At 43.4% G+C, this 22,915-nt stretch overlaps 2 protein-coding genes across 2 annotated transcripts; one reads left to right on the top strand and one right to left on the bottom strand.

Annotated features, from left to right (window-relative positions):
- Window positions 1-1,387: 1,387 nt before the first annotated feature.
- On the bottom strand, window positions 1,388-9,668 carry tmem179bb (transmembrane protein 179Bb). The gene is made up of 5 exons (XM_042092687.1): window positions 9,474-9,668; window positions 6,405-6,601; window positions 5,199-5,336; window positions 2,931-3,009; window positions 1,388-1,704 (listed from the first exon to the last, which is right to left on the bottom strand). The coding sequence occupies exons 1-5, from the start codon at window positions 9,576-9,578 to the stop codon at window positions 1,561-1,563; spliced, it is 663 nt and encodes a 220-aa protein (XP_041948621.1). The 5' UTR covers window positions 9,579-9,668; the 3' UTR covers window positions 1,388-1,560.
- A 1,342-nt stretch (window positions 9,669-11,010) lies between these two features.
- On the top strand, window positions 11,011-22,703 carry LOC121709326 (tripartite motif-containing protein 16-like protein). The gene is made up of 9 exons (XM_042092613.1): window positions 11,011-11,374; window positions 13,210-13,287; window positions 14,522-14,617; window positions 15,485-15,718; window positions 16,266-16,437; window positions 16,555-16,587; window positions 16,738-16,797; window positions 20,081-20,137; window positions 22,086-22,703. Exons 1-9 carry the CDS (start codon window positions 11,063-11,065, stop codon window positions 22,601-22,603), a joined length of 1,560 nt encoding a protein of 519 aa, XP_041948547.1. The 5' UTR covers window positions 11,011-11,062; the 3' UTR covers window positions 22,604-22,703.
- Window positions 22,704-22,915: the final 212 nt, after the last annotated feature.

Genomic DNA, 22,915 nt, shown 5'->3' with positions numbered 1-22,915 from the left:
AGTTTATTTAAATAACACTTGCCTGATAGCTTCTACTCTGCTGATATCTACTGCTGTGTCGATGTTACTTCAGTGATTTGGGAAAAGCCCGTAAAAGTCTTGGCAGGAAGCGATTACCATCAAAGTTTTTTGGTAAATCCAGTTTTGTTTACAACTTAGTGTTAACTAATAAGTGTTGCAAACTGGTACTACGAACAAAATATTAGTGCATTCCTGGATCTACATCCTTATGCATGCTTCCTGCCAGGACTTTTACAGGCTTTTCCCAAATTACAGAAGTAACGTCGACGCAGCGGTAGATAGTAGCAGAGAGTAGAATCCATCAGGCAAGTGTTATTATGACCGCCGCGCAGCGAAGCAGTTCATGGGCGGCCATACAATACATTAATTTATGTTACTGTATACCAACTGGCCTGTAGCTGGCCGGACACAGTTTTCTGTGAATATCTCGAGAACCGTAGGGCCTAGAAGGACCACCCTTTTTTTGTACGTTGGTCTTAAGGGGCCAAGTCAACCCATCCCATTACCACTCAATTCATGTATAGCGCCACCTAGTTAAAAATTAAAAAGCAATATTGTAATCACAATATCTCTGGCTGACATGGTCAAAACTGCACGAAATTGAAAGTGTAGGATCATTATGACACTCTCTGAATGCATGCCAAGTTTCGTGGACTTTCGTTCATGGGGGGCCATACAATAAATGAATTTATGTGTACATTTAGTGACCGTACACCAACAGAGTTTTCTGTGAATATCTTGAGAACCGTAGGGCCTAGGATGACCAATATTTTGCATATGTTTGTCTCCAGGGGTCATGTTAACCAATTCCATATGCACACATGTGCATAAACAGATATTCATACACACACACACATTCACAGTAATCATACGTATGACACATACACACACAGTAGATATATGTAGGCTACGCATGCATGCACATGCACACACACAGGCACACCCACAAGCACATGCACGCACGCACGCACACACACACACACACACACACACACACATGCACAAATGCACACAATTTAACAATTTCTCAGAATTATTTTTTTGGAAAAAATGTGCCGGACTGGGCGGCGGTCATATTTTGTACCACTCCGCGGTACATCTAGTTTAAATAAACTCCTGGTGTACTTACAAACTTTTCAATGCCTCGTTTTATGAATAAAGAACATAGTTGTACTACTGTAGAAGTTTCGTACCATTTAGGGCATTATTAGTGGGGTAATTTACGAGAGGTTAGGTTCCATAAGCGCCTGCAGAAAGTCATTGTTTCTGCGCTGTCATAGTTTCTGACAGCGCTACTAGACCAGGGTTCGACCAAGGGAAAACAGGTTCTGGGAGGGTGTTTGGCTCGGGGTCATGGTGCAAAGGACCCTAGGGTGAAATTACTCCGAACCATCGCTTTCAAGCCGTGTGAGATGGTTGAGGTCCTCAGAAAGTCATTTGGAGGTCAATTTAAGGTCATGATGGACGGTGGAAGAAGGTCATTTGGAGGTCGTTTTAAGGTCGTGATGGGCGGTGGAAGAAGGTCATTTGGAGGTCGTTTTAAGGTCGTGATGGGCGGTGGAAGAAGGGCTCGGTTTCAGCTGCATTCCAGTCGGCTCCTCTGAACCTGGCACCATGACGCCTCTGCACAGCTGCCACGGCGACGATCAGTATCCAGAAGAAGAAGTTCACCCACACCGATTTCTGAGGGACAAACATACAGTGGTACCTCACTAAGCCTCACAGGTAGATAGATATCTGTGACAGACAGGTCACAAGAAAAGCCAAGGTTTTCCACAACTACTATGATTTCTCGATTCTAAATTAATGTGAAATGTTCACAATTTGCACAGTAGTGTGCTGTATATCATGGTATTTAATAAGGTAGCTGATTATGACTTTTTAAACTGAAAGTTGACAGTAGGCCACCCTTCTCCTTCAATAAGTTCATAATATACAAAATCTAAATCTAAATCTACATTAATTGTCACCTCGATATAAAATATAAAATCATCACTATTCCTATGACCTTTAATGCAAGGCAGCAGAGCTGACAGTGTGGCGATGATATAAAATATAAAATCATCAATATTCCTATGACCTTTAATGCAGCAGAGCTGACAGTGTGGTGATGAGGTTGAATGTGTAAAAGGCCATTCACATCTGGAACAATAATTACAAAGATAACCTCTGTCCAATGATAATTAAAGTCTCTAATGGATTCTGACTGCCTGTCAGCTTTTCATTCGCTCTGTTAGTGATCCCAACAATAACAACAACAATCTTGATGTTGATATAGTTACAGTATGCAGTGTGGATGTCATTATTCAAATTAGCTAGAGCAACATTTAAAATGGTTGTTTTTGCCGTCCTGGTTATAGTTCTGCTTATAGTTCATGGTGTGAACTGGCCCTGAACTCTGATGTGGTGGTCCAGTGTGACGAATAGTTCTGGTTCCTGATGTGAACAACCCTGAACTCTGATGTGGTGGTGTGAACTAGCCCTGAACTCTGATGTGGTGGTCCAGTGTGACCTCTGACCCCTGAACTCTGATGTGGTGGTCCAGTGTGAACTGGCCCTGAACTCTGATGTGGTGGTCCAGTGTGACCTCTGACCCCTGAACTCTGATGTGGTGGTCCAGTGTGAACTGGCCCTGAACTCTGATGTGGTGGTCCAGTGTGACCTCTGACCCCTGAACTCTGATGTGGTGGTCCAGTGTGAACTAGCCCTGAACTCTGATGTAGTGGTCCAGTGTGACGACTAGTTCTGGTTCCTGGTGTGAACTGGCCCTGAACTCTGATGTGGTGGTGTGACGACCCTGAACTCTGATGTGGTGGTCCAGTGTGAACTAGCCCTGAACTCTGATGTGGTGGTCCAGTGTGACCTCTGACCCCTGAACTCTGATGTGGTGGTCCAGTGTGACGACTGACCTCTGCCCTGTGGAGTCCAGAGGAGAACTGGTTGCCATGGTAGGGACTGGCCCAGGTCTTATTCTCCGCCTCCTCACAGCTGGGACAAACAAAAACAAACAAATAAAAACAAACACAGTTACAGCAGAGTAGCAGCTTCACCCACCCAGATAGGGTGATGTCATCATTTACTCTAAATGTGTAGCTCTCCCATAGAAATGAAGACTGCCCAAAAGTCACACATAAAAACACACACACTTACATCATCACTGTCATCACCTCACATACATACAGCACATTGCTTGCTACAGTAAGCCTCCTCTACTTGCTGCACACTGCCCCCCCCCCCCCCCTACATACACAGCACATTGTCTTCAGGATCTTCTCCAACACACATCCTCTACATACTTACAGCACACTGCCCCCACCTACCCACACACACACTACACACACACACACACAGTCACTGCTCCACTCCCCTCCCGCCCACACACACATCTTCACTGTCATCACTCACATACATCATACATACAGTACTCTGCTTTCAAAAGTAAGTCCCTTCACCATACTTGCAGTACACTGCCCCCCCCCCCCTCTCCCCTACATACACAGCACATTATTTCATCAGGAAGCTTCTCCAACACACATCCCCAACATACTTACAGCACACTGCCCCCCCCCCCCCAATACACAGCACATTGTCTCATGAGGAAGCTTCTCCAACACACATATTGCACACTGCCCTCTCCCCACATACACAGCACACTATCCCATCTCCCCTGTCATCCCCCCAACACACACACCAAGACCCCTGGCAGTTGGGTTAGCCCCTTGAGCCGTGGATCTGCCCAAGGTTTCTTCCTTGGTAAGGGAGTTTTTCCTTGCCCCTGTTGCTCTTGGGTGCTCCTTGTTGGTGCCCCCCACCCAATCCCAATCCTCCCCCACCTTTCTTATGCAGCCCTTGCCACTTAATCTACTAAACCCCTCTTCTACTGCACTTTTTACCCCCCCCCATTAATGCACAAATAGGCTGACACCAGACATAATTTCACTGCATTTCTTACTTCCAGTAACTATATGCATGTGACAATAAACTTCCTTGTATCTTGTACCTTGTATCTTGTCTTCATAAGTGCATAATCATACAGTAGATACTGTTTTTGGAATAACAACCTCCAAAGGAGACAGCAGATAACTTTAAAGGGTTCTGGAATGAGAAATATTTATGTTTGTTTAATTAATGTTTAAATCATCAAAATATGTTTTAAGAGTGATAAGCACATTACAACTCTTATTGTGTTGTATTTCCAGATCTGTGTAAAACCATGTACAGTATGGTGAAATACACGCCAGAGCTACTTGTTAACAGGTCTCAACATTAAAAAGCCAGCACTAGGATATGGGACAGCGGCGTCTCTCAAGGTCAGGACTCAAGGTCAGCTGAGGACACTGAAGTGGGCCAGAGATGTTGCTTGGGGAGGTTGTGCTGTAGCCCACATGCAGATAAAGCATATTTAAGCTCGGACACAAGGACACGTTAGGACATCACTGTACTAGAGGGAAATGGCAGCGTGGGACCAGTGATGCAACCCGAGGAAATGTAGCATTCGTCGCCTCAGGTCTCTCCTGCATAGTACAAGTAGAATTTATTGTTGCAGCAATTACTGTCACACTTATGTTTGTATATATTTTTGTACAGTATGTTGTCACTCAATTATAAGTCTCCTCTGCATTGTAACTTGAATGTTTTTTGTCATTTTTGTAAGTTGCTTTGCATAAATTAGCTGAATTTCCCCTCGGGGATCAATAAAGTATCTATCTATCTATCTATCTATCTATCTATAAAAGTGTCTGCTAAATGAATACAAGGGCACGGGAAGGGGGGTGCTGAGGGTGCTGCAGCACCCCCTGCTGGCAGAAGATAGATTTTTTTTAAATATTATATTTTTAAATAATTACTAATTCGCTGTCTGACATTTATATTTTTGTATGTGAAATGATGAGTCAAATAGCAAAAAAGGGTTATGGATAGGTTCGAATATAGGCTACTAAAAATGAACAGTTATAGAGATCAACGTGAACGTGAGTCAGTTACTGTAAGAACCGTAGCGTGGTTTCAGCTATGTGATAGCGATCAAGTGTGTAGGCAGCATTGCAGCCTGATTATTAGCCTATATTTAAAGCCAAACATCTGTGGTGTGGTTTTGACGATCAGAAAACACACACACACACACACACACACACACACACACACACACACACACACACACACACACACACAGTCCTTACCTGAAGAGGGACGGCAGTGTCTGTAGGATGGAGAGACACAGGTGCTCTCGGCCGATACGCAACACACACCCCGACACAAGCAGGAAGAAGACCACCACCCCACACACCAGCAGAGTCACGTTTATCCCAGACCTCTCCCTGCACACACACACACACACACACACACACACACACACCACACACACACACACACACACACACACACACACACACACACACACACTATCACATCTTCTGCAAAATAATCTTTTCACATTACCACATATCCTCCTGTTTTGTATGTTTCTTGACACTATAACAGCACATTGCTGTGAGTATGTTCATCACATGAGTCCTTCAGCTCCCAATTGGCCTTGATTTGCAACCATCAGCACTGAGCTGTGAGAAGGACCCAGTGTCTTCAGTAACAGACAGCTCTTCTACAAGCGCCTGGTGTTCCTCTACATTCCACACAAATCAACACAGACACATACACACACACACACACACACACACACACACACACAAATGCGCGTGCTGCTAGTCCCTATCAGCCTGGGGGAGGTGGGGAGAGGACAGAATGAGATGCTAGTACACAATGGCTAAAGTGCGGCTAATAATGTGTGCTGTTGCGTGTTGCGGGTGGCGTGTTGCGGGCAGTGTGGTGTTGTGGGGGGCGTGTTGTGGGTGTTGTGGGGGGCGTGTTGTGGGTGGTGTGTTGCGGGTGGTGGTGTGTTGCGGGCAGTGTGGTGTTGCGGGTGGTGTGTTGCTGGCAGTGTGGTGTTGCGGGCAGTGTGGTGTTGCGAGCAGTGTGGTGTTGCGGGTGGTGTGTTGCGGGTGGTGTGGTGTTGCGGGTGGTGTGTTGCTGGCAGTGTGGTGTTGTGGGTGTTGTGGGGGGCGTGTTGTGGGTGGTGTGTTGTGGGTGGTGTGTTGCGGGTGGTGGTGTGTTGCGGGCAGTGTGGTGGTGCGGGTGGTGTGTTGCTGGCAGTGTGGTGTTGCAGGCATTGTGGTGTTGCGAGCAGTGTGGTGTTGCGGGTGGTGTGTTGCGGGCGGTGTATTGCGGGTGTTGTGGGGGGCGTGTTGCAGGTGTTGTGGGGGGCGTGTTGTGGGTGTTGTTGGGGGCGTGTTGTGGGTGGTGTGTTGCGGGCAGTGTGGTGTTGCGGGTGGTGTGTTGCGGGCGGCGTGGTGTTGCGGGCGGCGTGGTGTTGCGGGCAGCGTGCTGCTCGCCTCTTCGCGTCGTCATCCGCACAGCTGGCGTAAATCCAGTAGAGGATGAGGGAGACGCAGTAAATGGACACACACACGGAGATGGCCGAAACAAAGTAGCAGAGCGACGCCGAGCTGGAGCTCTCCACCGTCAGTGTCTGGCCGGAGGCGTTGAGGTGAACGCCACCGTAGAGCATGCACCTGCCTGCAAACTGGCCCTGCGGGGGGGGGGGGGGGGGGGGGGGGGGCTGTCAGCAGGCTTAACAATATCTTTTCAATATGTAGCTGACACTTTTATCCATGCATCTTACAACAATAAATATACAATAAGGAATGATAGCAATAATTTTAAGGTTAAAATTAATAATAATTTAATTTTTAGACTAGTTTCCGTTATCCATGTGGCCCTTCTTGGTTTAAAACAAAGACACCCTCCCCTCCCCCAATGAAACGCTAATGTACTGGTTCAAGGGCTATCAGGTACACAGGACAAAGGATGTTACCTTGATATAATGTATCCATGTGTCATGAAATGTAAATATATTCATGTTCGGTATCATTGTGATAGTCTCAGTACAAGGATTGTAATGATTTGATTGTAAGAATGTTTGGAACATTCTATAAGTGATATTTCTGATATATAAGATATCTCTCCTCATGCTATTCAGATAAGTGTGAAGTGGGTGTGAGTAGGTGTGTCTGATGCCAAGTGGAGAACCAACCAAGTGGGCTTGTTTTGGCGCCAAATTCTTCCTTTGTTTAAAGCATTCAAAAGTAACTAAACTGCAATGTTTGTCAGAATAAGACTTGGACTTAGACTAAGACTAGAAGGATGTAGAATGGAAGAGAGGAGAAGTTGGCTACAGGCCAACCTAGGCCTTCCAGGCCTGGGCTAGGCCTACATAGACCATATACCATTTTTTTGTACCCTCTCTGCTTGTAACAGAATAAACTTGATTCCTGAGTTTTTCCTTAAGATTAATATTAAGTAATTATTCACCACAATTACTTTCAGGAACAACAAGGAACATTAAGGAACAATAAGGAACATTAAGGAACAATAAGGAACATTAAAGGTGCCATGTGTAAGAATTGAGGAAAAAATATCCAAAAAAATTGCTACACGCATCAAAAGAATGAGAAGAAATAAGGGTGATGATGTCATTAAAAAAATGACAAGGTATAGTGCTGCAGAGATATCAACCTGAATTAGCATGCTAAATTACAGCCCGACAGGTGTCGTAATACCAGTTTCAGCCATGGGGGGTGGTATACGGGCAACATAACCGCCAGCCAAACTGCAATACACATGTCTCGTTTGTTACTCTAGGGTAGACCAACTCATTTTCTGGAGGTATACTGCCCCATCTTTTATGGAATGTGGAGTATGAATTGATTTTTTGGCGGACATTACACATGGCACCTTTAAGGAACAATAAGGTGCAATAAGGAACAATAAGGAACATTAAGGAACAATAAGGAACATTAAGGACCAATAAGGTGCATAAGGTACAAAGGTACAGAGCCACTATAGGATATTATTAGTGCAGCAATACATTCTGCTATATAGAATAGAATAACAGGTCAAGAGAAGTGAAGGGAGGGAGACGAGGGATAGTCAGGATAGGGAAAAGGGTAGTGGTAACACACACACACACACACACATGCGCGCGCGCGCACACACACACACACACACACACACAGCTCTAAATACTTCCATGACTTCCCAAAACCAGTAGACACAAACTATCACACCCTGGACATACTGTATAAATAATGCTTTGCAAACTGTGTGCGCGCCACCATTTTAGCATTTCAACAAATAGTGAGCATGTGTGCTTTTTGACCTTTGCTGCTTTCTGTTACTTGCTCTGCCATGTGTATGCAATGTGGTATGCTAAAACATCTGACCAGGAGTGGACACTGAACAGGCCATCTAGCACACTGGCCTATGTGTGCATGAGACAGAATATGTGCTGTGACCTCTCATACGCCTGGAATGTGCTCTGAGACTCAACAAGAGAAAACAACAGGCCAACTTTTATGAATACCATGGACTCCATCCCATTTTAATAACATTATTATTATTATTCATGTCACCTTATTATTTTGAATTATTTATTATTAACTTCTGCTTTTAATCTTATCTGTTTACTTAGATTATTTCTACTTTACATAGTCATGAAGCTAACCATAATTACATTTCACTGCTTGTTATATACTAGCTATGTAACTCTGAAGAACTTGTTTGATGATGGTGGAGGTTATTGTCCAATGTTTATGACAATACCAGTGCTATTAAATGGTTCTTAAAATGCTAATGAGTGCACATATTGTGAATGTGGGCAATACAGTGTGATTTCTTAATGTTAAAAATTGCAATTGGTGAATAAACTATTATGAGTACTCTTTTGATCCCGTGAGGGAAATTTGGTCTCTGCATTTATCCCAATCCGTGAAACATACTCAGCACACAGTGAACACAAAGTGAGGTGAAGCACACACTAATCCCGGCGCAGTGAGCTGCCTGCAACAACAGCGGCGCTCGGGGAGCAGTGAGGGGTTAGGTGCCTTGCCCAAGGGCCTACTGGTCGGGGTTCGAACCACAACACTCCGGTTACAAGTCCGAAGCGCTAACCAGTAGGCCACGACTGCCCCCCATTTTTTGGGGGATAAACTGAGAGGTGGATAAACTCTAATAAGAGGTGGATAAACTCTATTTCAGAAATGTAAGAGGCGGATAAACGGCGTTTACTTCATTTCACCACTCCACCACATCCCTGGATGTAGGCTAAGACTGGAATGTCTGGAATGTCTGAACAAAAACAGTTGGTAGAATAGTCCTTCGGCAGCCGGCAACCTACTTTAATACCTACTTTAATACATTAACTTTAGTAAAGAGCAAACTTTTACCAGTCTTTACATAACCTGTAGCCTACTTCTTCTTGAGTAGGCTATGTGTGAACTTTTGGCAACTCTGCAAACAATAGAATAGTTTAGCTCGAATTCCATTTGATTATCAAATAGCGGATATGAAGTAGGCTACACTGGCGATGCTGTGGGTCTGATCGGAGTGCGGTGTTGCGTTACCTGAGTGATGGTCAGCGAAGCCGCGGTGATGACCCCGCAGATGAAGCACCCCGCATACAACACCAGCTCCAGCACCAGCAGCCACGGCAGCGCCATCACCAACATCTTTGCGCGCTCTCAACCGAGTCCAAGCAGAGCGGCAGGACGGACACTCACTCATGTCTGATTATTTGCGAGCTGGAATCACAATGGACTCGTTGACGGCACCAGCCGTACATTCCTGGTAATTGAGTCCTAATACTGGACATGCCATGAATTCGACTCTTCGATGCTTGACGGTTGTAGCACAAGTCTGACTTTATTGTGAAGAGTCTGGAGATTTCTTTTTTCTTTTTTTTTATATTTTGGTATGTGGAAGGAACCTCGTGTTCAGCTGTCATGTGGAATGATTTAACGGTAATCCCCCAACCTGAAAGACACGGTCAGTTTACACCTTTTACATGTAATTTCTCAGAGCAAGTGGATTTAACTTTAGATACTTTAACTTTAGATATTCACATAGGCATTCGTGTCAAACACTATCCCTTTCATATATGTAGTGAACTTTGTGACATGGAGTGTTAATTTAAAGGCAAATGTTACGTGAAAAATGTAAAATATCATTTATTACACTGCATTTATTAATTTAGCAGACACTTTTAATCCAAAGTGACTTATATGTCAATTATATTACAAAGGATTTAATTGTCCCCGGAGCACAATTTGGGTTAAGTGTCTCGCTCAAGGGCATAATGGTGAAAGATGGGAATTGAACCCACAATATAACCCCAATATAAAGACATAAATTGCTATAGGCTACTATACAATATAGCCTACACTCACTGCTGTCCAAAATAATCACTTGCAGATGTAATCACAAACTAAACTTGAATAAACTCTAGGCCTACATAACTAGCAGTTGCCCTTCACCTAGGATGTTGATAGGACATTTAATGTGGTAACACCATGCCAATACCAGAACAAAACAAAAAACCACAACTCCATCAGACTAAAAACATACTCTCGCCAAAACTCCATCAGACTAAAAACATATTCTCGCAAGGTTTTAATTAGACTTTTAAGGCTATTCAAATTATTATTTGTAATAATTTCATTATTTGTAATTATTTTTATTCTTTATTCACCTTTATTCATGTTTTATCTCCCTTAGCAATGGGATTCTCTTCTCTGACTGGCTAATGGGGTGGCCATTAACTTCGTATCACATGTATTTTAATTCCCATCTCTATGTTGGTTTGGTCATGTTATGTTCGTTGTGTTGTTCTCTTTCTGTTGGAGCATATTCTTTTGGTGCATATTGTTTATTGTTGCTCAACACGTTGCTACAAGATGTTACCACTTCCACTTTTGATCGCTCTCCACATCTCTAGCAGCCGGAGCGCATTCAAGACAAGAGAAGTAGCCTAGCCAGGCGATGCCTTGGGTGCACGGCACGAACGACGCACGCACGCATTCAGTGTGCGCAACTGTGCAGCCAGTAGAATGCCACTTCCTGAAGAGTGGTGATGAAGCGAAACCCAAAGAAAACCCTGCTCTCACTCTGCTGCTGTTTCTCAGACTGTGCACTTGGTGTTTGTTAGAACTAGAAAATGGCAGAAGTGATTTCTCAGGAGGAAGACTCTTTCACATGTCCAGTGTGTCTGGATCTGCTGAACGATCCATTGGCTATTCCCTGTGGACATCATTTCTGTCTGAGGTGCATTAAGGGCTGCTGGGATCAGGAGGACCAGAAAGGAGTCTACAGCTGCCCCCTGTGCAAACACACCTTCACTCCCAGACCTGTCCTCTACAAAAACCCTCTTATTGCTGATATGGTGGAGAAATTTAGGAGGACCAGAATCCAATCCTGCTCACGTCATAAGAAGGTTCTTGAGATATTTTGTCGTACCGATCAGAATTGTATCCCAGTAAACAAAATAAAGTCCTGGCGACGTCCCCTAAAGGTCCCCTGGCGAACGTCACCTCCTCGACATTGTGTAGGTTCCCTTTACGTCCCGCGGACCTCTATTTGGGAGGTCTAAAAGACGTCCACGAGACTTTGAGAGGACGTCCTGTAATGGTCACCGCGACATTATGCGCGCGACCTTTATATTTCCGCGATGGTAAAAAAAAAAAAAAAAAAACATGAAGTGCGATTTAGTATGGTATTACATCCTGTAAATTTCGGCGTTACAAGGAGAGAGGTAGACGGAACACGCATTAATGACTTATTCTATTACTACACAATCAACTTCACTCATGGACATTTATACCGGGCTTGGATGTGCTGCTTTCACATCTACGGTGTCATTTTCTTAATAAACTAATACGACGTTTTAATGGGCATATCCCGTAGCATATTGTTCATATGCATATCATCAGAGTAGGCCTAGGCTAGCCTAAGATAAATTGTTCAAACCATATTGTAAAAACGAATAATAGCCAAAAATACTAAATGAATCGCAATGCATGCTGGGAAGCAAAACTCAACATGAAATAAAGTACATGAAACATAACTAGAATGCATTGACGTTATATCCACTAGTTTTCTTGGACCTGTGATCAAACAGGGACAGCCTATAGGCCTACATGTAAGCCTATCTTCCTGGAACATTGCAGATAAAGAAAAATGTATCGTTTTCTCTAGGCTATGAATGCTCTTTGTAGCCAACTTTAAGATGAAATAAATAGATTCCAGATGTTTCTATTCTATATCATTGTTTTATTAATAAACAGTAAGGCTCTGGTGAGGCAGAGAGCTGCTCCTCGTCAGAAATCTCATCGGATATGTGCACTCTTTGCTGTTTCCACAAGGAGCTGCTGTAACATCGGGGACAGCTATGCGTGACACTTTTAAACGCGAGCATGCGTCAAATAAATTACAATGACATTTAAACAAGTCATGAAGAAGCAGTAGGCCTATCCTTAATTATTCTGCAATGTAGAGCTAGATCGTTTTGCTTAAATTAAGTAGTCACTTCTGTTGACAACCCTAAACAAATGCTACGTGGTCTGTTTTTAACATCTCTCTAGTTTTATTGCATCGTATTCAGCTCCAAAAGTCGGTTCAGTCCCAATTCGGCCGTGTGTGTGTTTCTGAAAATAAAACAGATAGGGCCTAATAAGTACGTGACTACGTTAAATAAACCACTGCCTATTTAGAGCATGTTACATGCATCACGTAATGACAGTTATCTGAAGAAATGGAAAGAGGAAGAGGAAATTGCAGTTACACCAAGCATCACATCAGCTAACATGAATTTGATAAAAATCCCTTTGTAACGTTATATTAACGTTAAACTCAAAATGTATGTGCTACATAATTCAGCATGTCTGCATATGTAGCACATACATTTTGAGATTAACGTTAACAACCCTTTTCCCAGTTTATGAAGTGCGTCTATGAGCAAAGACATATGGATGTGATGTCTCCGTCCTGCAGGTGGTAGCCAGAGCGCTCTCAACTCCGTTGCCATGTGTGAATAAACAAACGTCCCCCCCCATGTCCCCGGTATAACGTTATTGTCGGGTCCTTAGGAGGTATTTGAAATGACCAAATGCAAATGTCATCCGAGGGACGTGGCGGTGACGTCCCCAGAAAGTCCTGCACCGGACGTCACGCAATAACCAAATGATAACTTGCTCCGGACGTCAATAAGGTCACCATAACGTCCGCTAGAGAACATGACGTTCGGGACCAATCGGGGACGTCGTGAATGTCGGCATAAGGTCCGGTGGACGTCCCGTGTTTGTCGGGATCTGCCTTATGTGTCTGATGGACGATCATAAAGACCACGACACAGTCACAGCTGCTGCAGAACGGACTAACAAACAGGTGAGTACTGGAGCTACACATTGTGTCTTCATTTAATATGAGAGGTCTGATACACATGTGTTTCATTAACAACATTGTACTTTTTAAAGTCTACTGATTCTCTGCGGACTCTCTTTCTCTTAAGAGACACAAACCAGGAAATCATTAGGCTATGCAGGTGCAAAGTGCAAAATGTCGTAGGGCCTATACAATCTGTTAAACACATGGACCTAGGTTTAGATGGGGACGCTGGTTATAGCATCAAAATTGAGATGACAAAATGGTCCCCAGCAATATTTTACTTTTTTTTTACAAATTCCTTTGTGCAATTTGGACCGATTCCAACGGCCAGGGGTGCGTTTCCCAAAACCATAATTGCTAACTAAATGCAATTTCCCATTGCCAACCAACTAAGTTGCTAACAGGTTAACAACTATGTTTTTTGTCTAGGATGGCCACTGACGTGAATGATCACACAATATTCAGTATTAAAGGAACCGTATGTAAGAAATGTATTTCAATTAATCATAAAATGGCCCTGATATGTCATAGACATTAAGAAATCATGTTCAATTCAAATACTACTACAGTAGTCCGGCCAGGATATTGTCATTTAAAAAGTGAAGTTGCAGCCCTCAACTGATATTTATGTTGTCATGTTGTGTTTTGGCCTGATGCGCCACCGTCCACCTATCTACTTATCACAAAGTCAGTAGTGTTTCGGCATCCGGGTTGCCAGCTCTGCCAGTCAGAGGGGAGGGGGAGGGGATACAGCGCTCTACAGTAATTTGAAAGTGATTGTAGTACCAGCTTTGTCCACAATCTTACATACGGTTCCTTTAATGATGGCGTCAAGTTGGTGGGGAACCCTGAGTCAAATCAAAGTTTACAAATCGAAAAAGTATCGAATTTGAAATTCTTCACATGGTACTGGTATAGAAATAATAATTTTGGTATCATGACACTAGTTGTGGGGGGCTAGGGGATGTGTTTCCACCAACACTGAGAACAGACCTACGTCACTGATATGGTAGCATCCTCCTGAACATGATGCTACACAAAAGGTCATTTTTACAAGCTCTGAGCCAGCTTGATTTGTTTAATACTTAAAAAAACAGTTCTCCACCTGAAATGGGTTTATGCTGTTTCTACACTATTACCTGTTTATCAAGAAATTATTAAGTTTGATTTGTAATCATTCTGTTGACACATGATTAGGAAGCATAGTTAAGCATGTGTGTATTTGAAACAACAGGTGCAGTTGGGGCAGAGCCAGAGGAGATTCCAGCAGAGACTCCAGGAGAGAGAGAAGGAGCTGCAGGAGCTGAGGAAGGCTGTGGAGACTCTCAAGGTGAGAAGATAACAGCAGACTGATGAAGGCTTCAGCTCTCCAATGTTACTGTAATCAGTATGGCCGCTGTGATGATAAGCTATTAGCAGATCTCAGATGCCCATAATGTCATTTCTCAGAATGAATTTGGTTTTGGTTTATTACTCAATGATGGACATTAGCTGAAGACAAAGCAGACACATGCAAAATCAACAGATATTAGTAATTAAGCTGCAAAATCAACAGATATTAGTAATTAAGCTGCAAACTCAACAGATATTAGCAATTAAGCTGCAAATTGGGGGTGGGGGGGTAGTGAAGGGAGAGAGCAGCCGGGGGAGGGCACAGGGGCTCTAAACCTGCAGCTTGTCCACAACATCAAAGAGCCAGTGTAACAGAGTGAATGTGTGTGTGTGTGTGTGTCTGTGTATGTGTAACAGAGGTCGTAATTCGTCCGCCGCTCACGGCCCTCGAACCCGCCACCTCCACACACACCGGCATGGGAGTCGAACGCTCTAACCACTGAGCTAAAAGCCCAGGCTTCCAACTCAGCAGGTAGAAGCGTTCTTAAGGTTGGGGCTGTGAGGATTTACACGCGCAACTAGCACGCTAGCTCAGTTCGCCTCCGTTCCACCAGACTCGTTGGTACGGCAGTCAGAGTGTATACTAGATAGATAGATAGATAGATAGATAGATAAATAGATAGATAGATAAATAGATAGATAGATAGATAGATAGATAGATACTTTATTGATCTCCAAGGGGAAATTCAAGCAATTTCAATACTCAACTGTAGCAATGGACGAAATTGTCTGTAACAAGTAGTAATTCTTTGCCACACCTCCCTGTGTGTGTCTCCTGCCCTCCTCTTTGTGTGTCTCCTAACAGAGCTCTGCACAGACAGCAGTGGAGGACAGTGAGAGGATCTTTACTGAGATGATCCGCTCCATTGAGAGAAGGCGCTCTGAGGTGACAGAGCTGATCAGAGCTCAGGAGAAGGCTGAGGTGAGTCGGGCTGAAGGACTCCTGAAGCGAATGGAGCAGGAGATTGCTGAGCTGAAGAGGAGAGATGTTGAGCTGGAGCAGCTTTCACACACAAAAGATCACATCCAATTCCTCAAGGTAACATTCAACTGCACTCCTGAAACTAAAATGTGTCTGAAAAAAAATCTGTAAAAGTGTTAGTAGGCGTGGTGGAGAAGCGGTGACATCATTGACTGGTGATTGGTTGACCTGGGTTTGATTTCCTGAACTAGCTGCTGTGAGTCTGTGCCACTCTGGATAAAAGTGCCTGCTAACAGTGTATAATAAAATCTCTATGTGTGCATATGATGTGTGGTGTGGTAAAAATGATATTGTGCTTTACAGTAGGTAGGTCCTACAATATCTATCTAGGTACACACACTTAAACACACTAATGCATAATTACACACACACTAAACCGATTGATTTAACCCATTATGTCTGCAGCGTTTGGGGAAACAGCTCTGACTGAAAATTCAGACGTCCTGTCTCACTTTCTGTGTGTTTCTCTCTGCAGAATGTTGTGCCAGTCACTGGTGGATAAAAGTGTTTGCTAAATGAATTAATTTAATTGTATTTTTAATAAAACCCAGCCCTGACTGAATATTCTCATAGTCTGTCTCAACTTTTATATTTTGCTCTGTAGAATATCCCATCAATCAGAGACTCTCCTCACTCTAAAGACTTACCCAGCGTGACCTTCAACCAGAGTTTCTCTTTTGAGGTGGTGAAGGAATCTGTGTCTGCAGTGAAGGTGCAGCTGAAGGAGAAACTGGATGGCATCTTCAAGCAGGAAGTAACCAAGATATCTGCAGCAGGTTGGACAAACATCTAAAATGGACACAATCATGTATCATTTGTAGGAGACCTTGTAATGTTCCAGTTGTTATGGATTAATTGGATTCATATGGACTATTTATTTTCTATTTTAACAGTGAAGCGCATCCAGATCATCAGGTCTTTAGAATGTGAGTCTATCGTTAAGTTGAAATAAAACTTCCCTCTAGAGCTAACAGGCCAAAGGTGGAGTACACATGAAGATACTATATATTCAGAGCAAATGTGTGTTGGTTTGTTCTGTAGATTGTGTGGGAATGAGTGTCTGTGTTTGTTCCCAGGTACTGATCCTGAACTTCCAGTCAAAAGAATTGACAGTATGGAACACCTGCCACCAGCCAGTAAGTCTGAATGATTCTGACAGCCTCTAAGAATTTGGGCACCCCTGCTCTAAGCCTTTATATCCATCTTGCAACAGAATGATAGTTTCACTGAATCGTTTAATCTTTAAAACCTTCTTTCAGCTGTCAAATAGGCATCGGAGTGTGTCTGGGCCCCAAAGTTTGACATTACAGCCCTTTATATTTTATATCTAAACAGTGTTTCCGCTAGATTTTTTTTTAACAGTGGCGGCAGCGGCAACATACCGGTAGTTCACGTTGACAATGGAGAAACGCTTAGCTCAGCCTACTTCGTTTATGACAGAAATTAAGTTTTGTGCCAACACGTTGTAAAAACACAAAAGCACAGATTTTGCTGAAAAGCGGTGAATATATGCCTTATGTTACCAAACAAAGGAATCTGAAGTTTCAGGTCAATATCTCAAATGGTTTGCCTGTGACGTCACACACGGCATGTGTGATTTTTCATTTTTTGGGTGGCCCTAGCACCACAATTAATGATCATATTTATTCTAAACAGGATTATTTGTTATATGTGGGAAGGTTGGTCTTGCCAAAAATGAATTTGAAGGGTATGGTACCACTGGTGGGGGTTTTATGGGGGTCCAAACCCGTTTAGAAATCATTTGGATGGTTAAATGACCTGTTCCGGTGTAAATGGTGACTTTCCCCGCTGCGCCTAGCGTCCCCAGGCGGAAAACCAACCTTGCAACATTGAGACTACCGTCCCGGAAAGAGAAGTGAGAAACAAGACACTCGTTTTAAATTGCGTTTCTTACTTTGTAACATCCACATAGTTCTGCCAAACTTATGCTAACCGTTTTGCTAGCTTGTAAACAAATCCATGTGCTTTATCGTTACCTTTTCCCACAGTTTGAAATAGCATAATGCACAATTTCTCCAGCAGAGGGGGAAATCCTGCCAAGTTTCCCTTTAATTAAACCGTGGGGGGCCGCCATGCTGAAATAAACGTAGAGGAAACACTGTCTAAAAATATCTTAACACAGAAAAACAACAAAAATACACTAGCTTTATAAATTTGTTTATGAAAACAAACAAAAAGGCAGGAGTTGGTAGAGATGGAGAGACAGAGATGGAGTTAGAATACAGCTTTAACAAACAGTAACTTAGTAAGTGTACTCCAAACTAATAGATTAGACCGTTTGCTACAGTAACTTATCACCCAGAGAGAAGAAATACTCTTTTCTGATTGGCTTTTAATTCTGAATAACGGGACACCTATGAAGTAGATCTGGTAAAAAAAGTTTAATCGCCGTTCCATATCAATGCTTATGAATGGTAACTATAACAACGATAGTAGGATGACGGTTGAGCCTGGAGGCAGGCTTCGCAACAATGGAATCAACTGTAAACAAGCTAACTGTCCATCCAGCTATCGCTGTTATAGGGCCAACGAAAGTTGTACAACAAGCTGAACTAGTGAGCTTCTTTTTAAACGGAACCGCGTGTTTCCTTTGCTTTACAGTGGCAACCAGGTGATAAGCGGGATAACGGCCTTCGAGGTGTGTCCTGTTATACGGACTGAATGGACTCGGGCGGAGGCAACTCCCCTTCGCTGCGCGTCGGGTATAGTTCTTTGCCCCTCGACCTCGTCCATTAATTCCGTATAACAGGACACCTTGTCGGCCGTTACCCCTTACATAGTAAGTGTACTCCAAACCAATAGATTAGACTGTTTGCTACAGTAACTTAGTAAGTGTACTCCAAACCTGTAGATTAGACCGTTTGCTACAGTCACTTAGTAAGTGTACTCCAAACCAATAGATTAGACCGTTTGCTACAGTCACTTAGTAAGTGTACTCCAAACCAGTAGATTAGACCGTTTGCTACAGTAACTTAGTAAGTGGACTCCAAACCAATAGATTAGACCGTTTGCTTCTGCAGTTGTTTTCTGATAATGAACTGATTGAGGTGGGTTAGAACTGAAGGTCCTCTAAACATGCTGAAGAATGCTATTGAAATTGTCTCCTTAATCCCAAATGGAGACACAGTTGACCGAGTAGATTCCAGTGTAGTTAAGAGCAGGTAAAACTTGAGGCTGGCTTGCGAAAGAATAGTTCTTTATTCTGGATGTAACAACAGAGTTCTGGTAACCCTGTTGTACGCACAGCACAGCACAGCACAGCACAGTTGAAGCCAAGGTAAGAAACTGAAGCAAAGATCTGGGAAACTCCTGGCTAATTATAATACCAGAATATACATTCACGTCTGGGGTCAAATTGGAGGGGGGGAAACAGGCAGTGATATAGCCTTATTGAATTAAGATGTCTTGTGGGGGAACAATTAGTTAGGTACACCATTTGCTATTGTAAGGTGACAACATTCTGTCTGCTTACAATAAACATCCTGTCCCCCCAGTTTCTGCAGTATTAAACAAAGAACCAAAATAATGACATACAGAAAACCACTAAAATCTAACAATGCCCTTACCCTCCTAATGAAGATGAGGGACTCTTGAATGAGGGCATCTCCATCTTTACTTGTCAGTGGGAGGTTGGGGGCCTTAAACATTTAAGCAGCTGGGGACTCATAATGCCACATAACCTTATACAATCTCTACTGATGTGATTTAAAAATGAGTGTGCTGTCATAATTATATATTCTCTTAACTCATTGAATGCCAAGCTGTTTTCGGAAGCTTTGTCCTAGAGTGCCAGCAATCTAGGCCATTGTTGAAGATTTTTGTACAGCCACAGCATATTTTGTGTTATAGCTATGAACACATACAATGGCTCGTTTAAAAGGTGAGACTTTAAGCTCTCAGTGGGTGCAAACCGTGTATTTCTAGACACCTCTGTTCCTGAGAAATCCCAAGCTAAACAGTGGCTAGTTTTCATCAAAATCGCTGTTTTTTTTAAGTGTTGCCTGTAAACTTTCCAGGAAGTGATCAGCGAGACCTGGCGAGACTGCCACCTAGTGATAGACCCACGAAAATGGCCTGGTTTTGAGATGACGTGCATGCGTCACTGATTCAACCCAAAGCGGCAACCGAGTTATGATAAAATGTCCAGATAAAATGTCCAGATTGTGCGTTTTCATGAGTTTTCAATCGTCATATATTTCATTTCCATTCATCACAGAGCTCCCAAAATCACATATAAGGTGTGTTAGAGTGTCTAGTTTCGTAATTTAAAAAAAAAGCTAAAAACTTAATATTACGTTTTTGGCACTCAACGCATGGGAAGGATTTGGCACTCAATGAGTTAATACTTTATAATGTAAATATGTTGTATTAGTAGTAAAGTGATATTTTCTGTTTCAGTGTCTGATGTCCATGCTGTTTTTCCTGAATCAGTGACCAGAAAAGACCTTTTGCGGTGTAATTTGGACAAGCAAACAAATAAACACATACACTACTATACTCTCTCACATACACTACTATACTCTCTCACACACACTACTCACATACACTACTATACTCTCTCACATACACTACTAAACACTACTATACTCTCTCACAAACACTACTATACTCTCTCACATACACACACTATTCGCTCTCACATACACTACTATACTCTCTCACATACACTACTAAACTCTCTCACATACACTACTATACTCTCTCACATACACTACTAAACTCTCTCAGATACACCACTAAACTCTCACACACACACACACAAACACACACACACCAGAGCTAGTGAGCGAAGCGTGAGCGAGCGAGGAGCGGAGCGGATGGAATTTTGTTGGAGCGCGGAGCGCTTATTAATTTCGGCCACTTTGTTCCGCTCCAATTTCGCTCCCGATACTGCTCCACCCAGACTTCCTGTCTTCATAATGTAACCAGGACCGTTGCATTTTCAAACAACGATATTGGCCATAGTAATGTAACGGAATAGGCCTAGCCAGAGATTGGTTCGAACGCCACTTTTATTGGCTAGCATTCAGGAACAGGGGTAGGAATGCAGCTCACGAAAACAGTACACACTAGGCAGGTCAAACACATACACACACTAGACATACAGGGGTGGACGCAGCCCCCCACACAAAAAGGATCACACACGAGGAAGACCTAAAAGGGTAACACGCTACACTAAATCACAAACATTAAAAAAGTAAATAAAGGCATTAACACACACAAACAACCCCCAGAGTTCTCCCCCGTATCCCAGAATGCATTGTCCCAGAGCCCATAGCACATAGTCCAGCGTGCCGACGTTACAGTAAGTTCGTTGGGGATGAAGTCGCTAAATATTTTAGAAAGGAAACTGAAAGTCATAGGGCTTCCAAGCATACTATTCCTACAAAACAGATGCTGTTTTGTAGAGCAAGAACAACTATGTGGTGACACTGTTCCAGTGAGATTTATTTTGGAATTTAAGAAGACACATTTTGCGGAAACATGAGTGTGCTACGGAGAGCAAAGAAAAACGTGAGTAATTTGAATAGCCTATGCTTTAAGTAAGGCTGAAGTAAAACTTGGATGCTAAACCTGTATTATTTGATAGTCCCACTGAACCCTTTAGTTTTAGGCTTATAGGCCTATGTATTGACGTTGCCAAGCTTGTTCGTTGTTGCACTCTCGGTGTTGCATTAGGCTCTTTTACAATACAGGTTCTATGAGTGACATTGCCGTTGTTCGTACTTCTTTGGGATTTAAGTTTTCTAAGGTGACAATTTGGCTTGTAGATTATTTCTCCTTCTTTTAAATTGGAGCGAGCGTGGAGTGGGGAGCGAAATTGAGCGGAGCGACCTGACGTGAATTTGAGCGGAGGAGCGGCCGAGTAAACAGCCACCTGAGCGAGGAGCGGCCGAGTGAACAGCCACCTGAGCGAGGAGCGGCCGAGTGGACAGCCACCTGAGCGAGGAGCGGCCGAGTGGACAGCCACCTGAACGCACCGCTCAGCTCCGCTCACTAGCTTTGACACACACACACACACACAATACACACACACACAAACACACACACACACAAACACACACACACACACACACACACACTGAACACAAATGAACATATATCCTATTGACACTATACAGACATCTCGATTACACACACACACACACACAAAAACACACACATTAACACATGCACACGCACGCACGCACACACATACACACACACACACACACACACACACACACACACACTCAACACAAAATATAGACACTATTTACACAAACATCTCTTACACACACACACAATATCCATGTGCACATGTACAGTACACACACACACACACACACACAGACACACACACACACACACTGTAATACACTAATACAAGTCTAAGTGTGTCCTGTTTTCATTCCTTCATCAGATTGCTGTCACTTCACACTGGATCCAAACACAGCACAGATAAACCTCCATCTCTCTGAGGGGAACAGGAGGGTGGAGAGGAGAGCTGAGCTCCAGTCATATCCTGATCATCCAGAGAGATTTGATGGGTATAGTCAGGTGCTGTGTAGAGAGGGTGTGTCTGGACGCTGCTACTGGGAGGTGGAGCGGAGTGGGGAGTGGGTTCGTATAGCAGTCTCATATAAAAGCATCAGCAGGAAAGGACTGGGTGATGAGTGTGTGTTTGGAGGTAATGATCAGTCCTGGAGTCTAGAACCCCGCTGCTCCAGCTCCTATTTCTGGCACGATAATAAATGGACTAAACTCCCTCTAGTGGCCAGCTCCAGAATAGGAGTGTATGTGGATCACAGGACAGGAACTCTGGCCTTCTACAGCATCTCTGACACAATCACCCTCCTGCACAGAGTCCAGACCACATTCACTCACACACTCTACCCTGGGTTTGTGGTAAATACTAGATCATCAGTGAAGTTATTGTGACTGACATCCAGCTGCTGTTAGTAACGCTACACACATCCATCACATCTCAGCTGCTGTTAGTAACGCTACACACATCCATCACATCTCAGCTGCTGTTAGTAACGCTACACACATCCATCACATCTCACATCTCACATCTCAGCTGCTGTTAGTAACGCTACACACATCCATCACATCTCAGCTGCTGTTAGTAACGCTACACACATCCATCACATCTCACATCTCAGCTGCTGTTAGTAACGCTACACACATCCATCACATCTCAGCTGCTGTTAGTAACGCTACACACATCCATCACATCTCACATCTCAG

Source organism: Alosa sapidissima, chromosome 5 (genome assembly GCF_018492685.1).
Source record: "Alosa sapidissima isolate fAloSap1 chromosome 5, fAloSap1.pri, whole genome shotgun sequence".
NCBI classification, from domain to species: domain Eukaryota; kingdom Metazoa; phylum Chordata; class Actinopteri; order Clupeiformes; family Clupeidae; genus Alosa; species Alosa sapidissima.
This window is presented reverse-complemented; position numbering and strand designations above follow the sequence as displayed.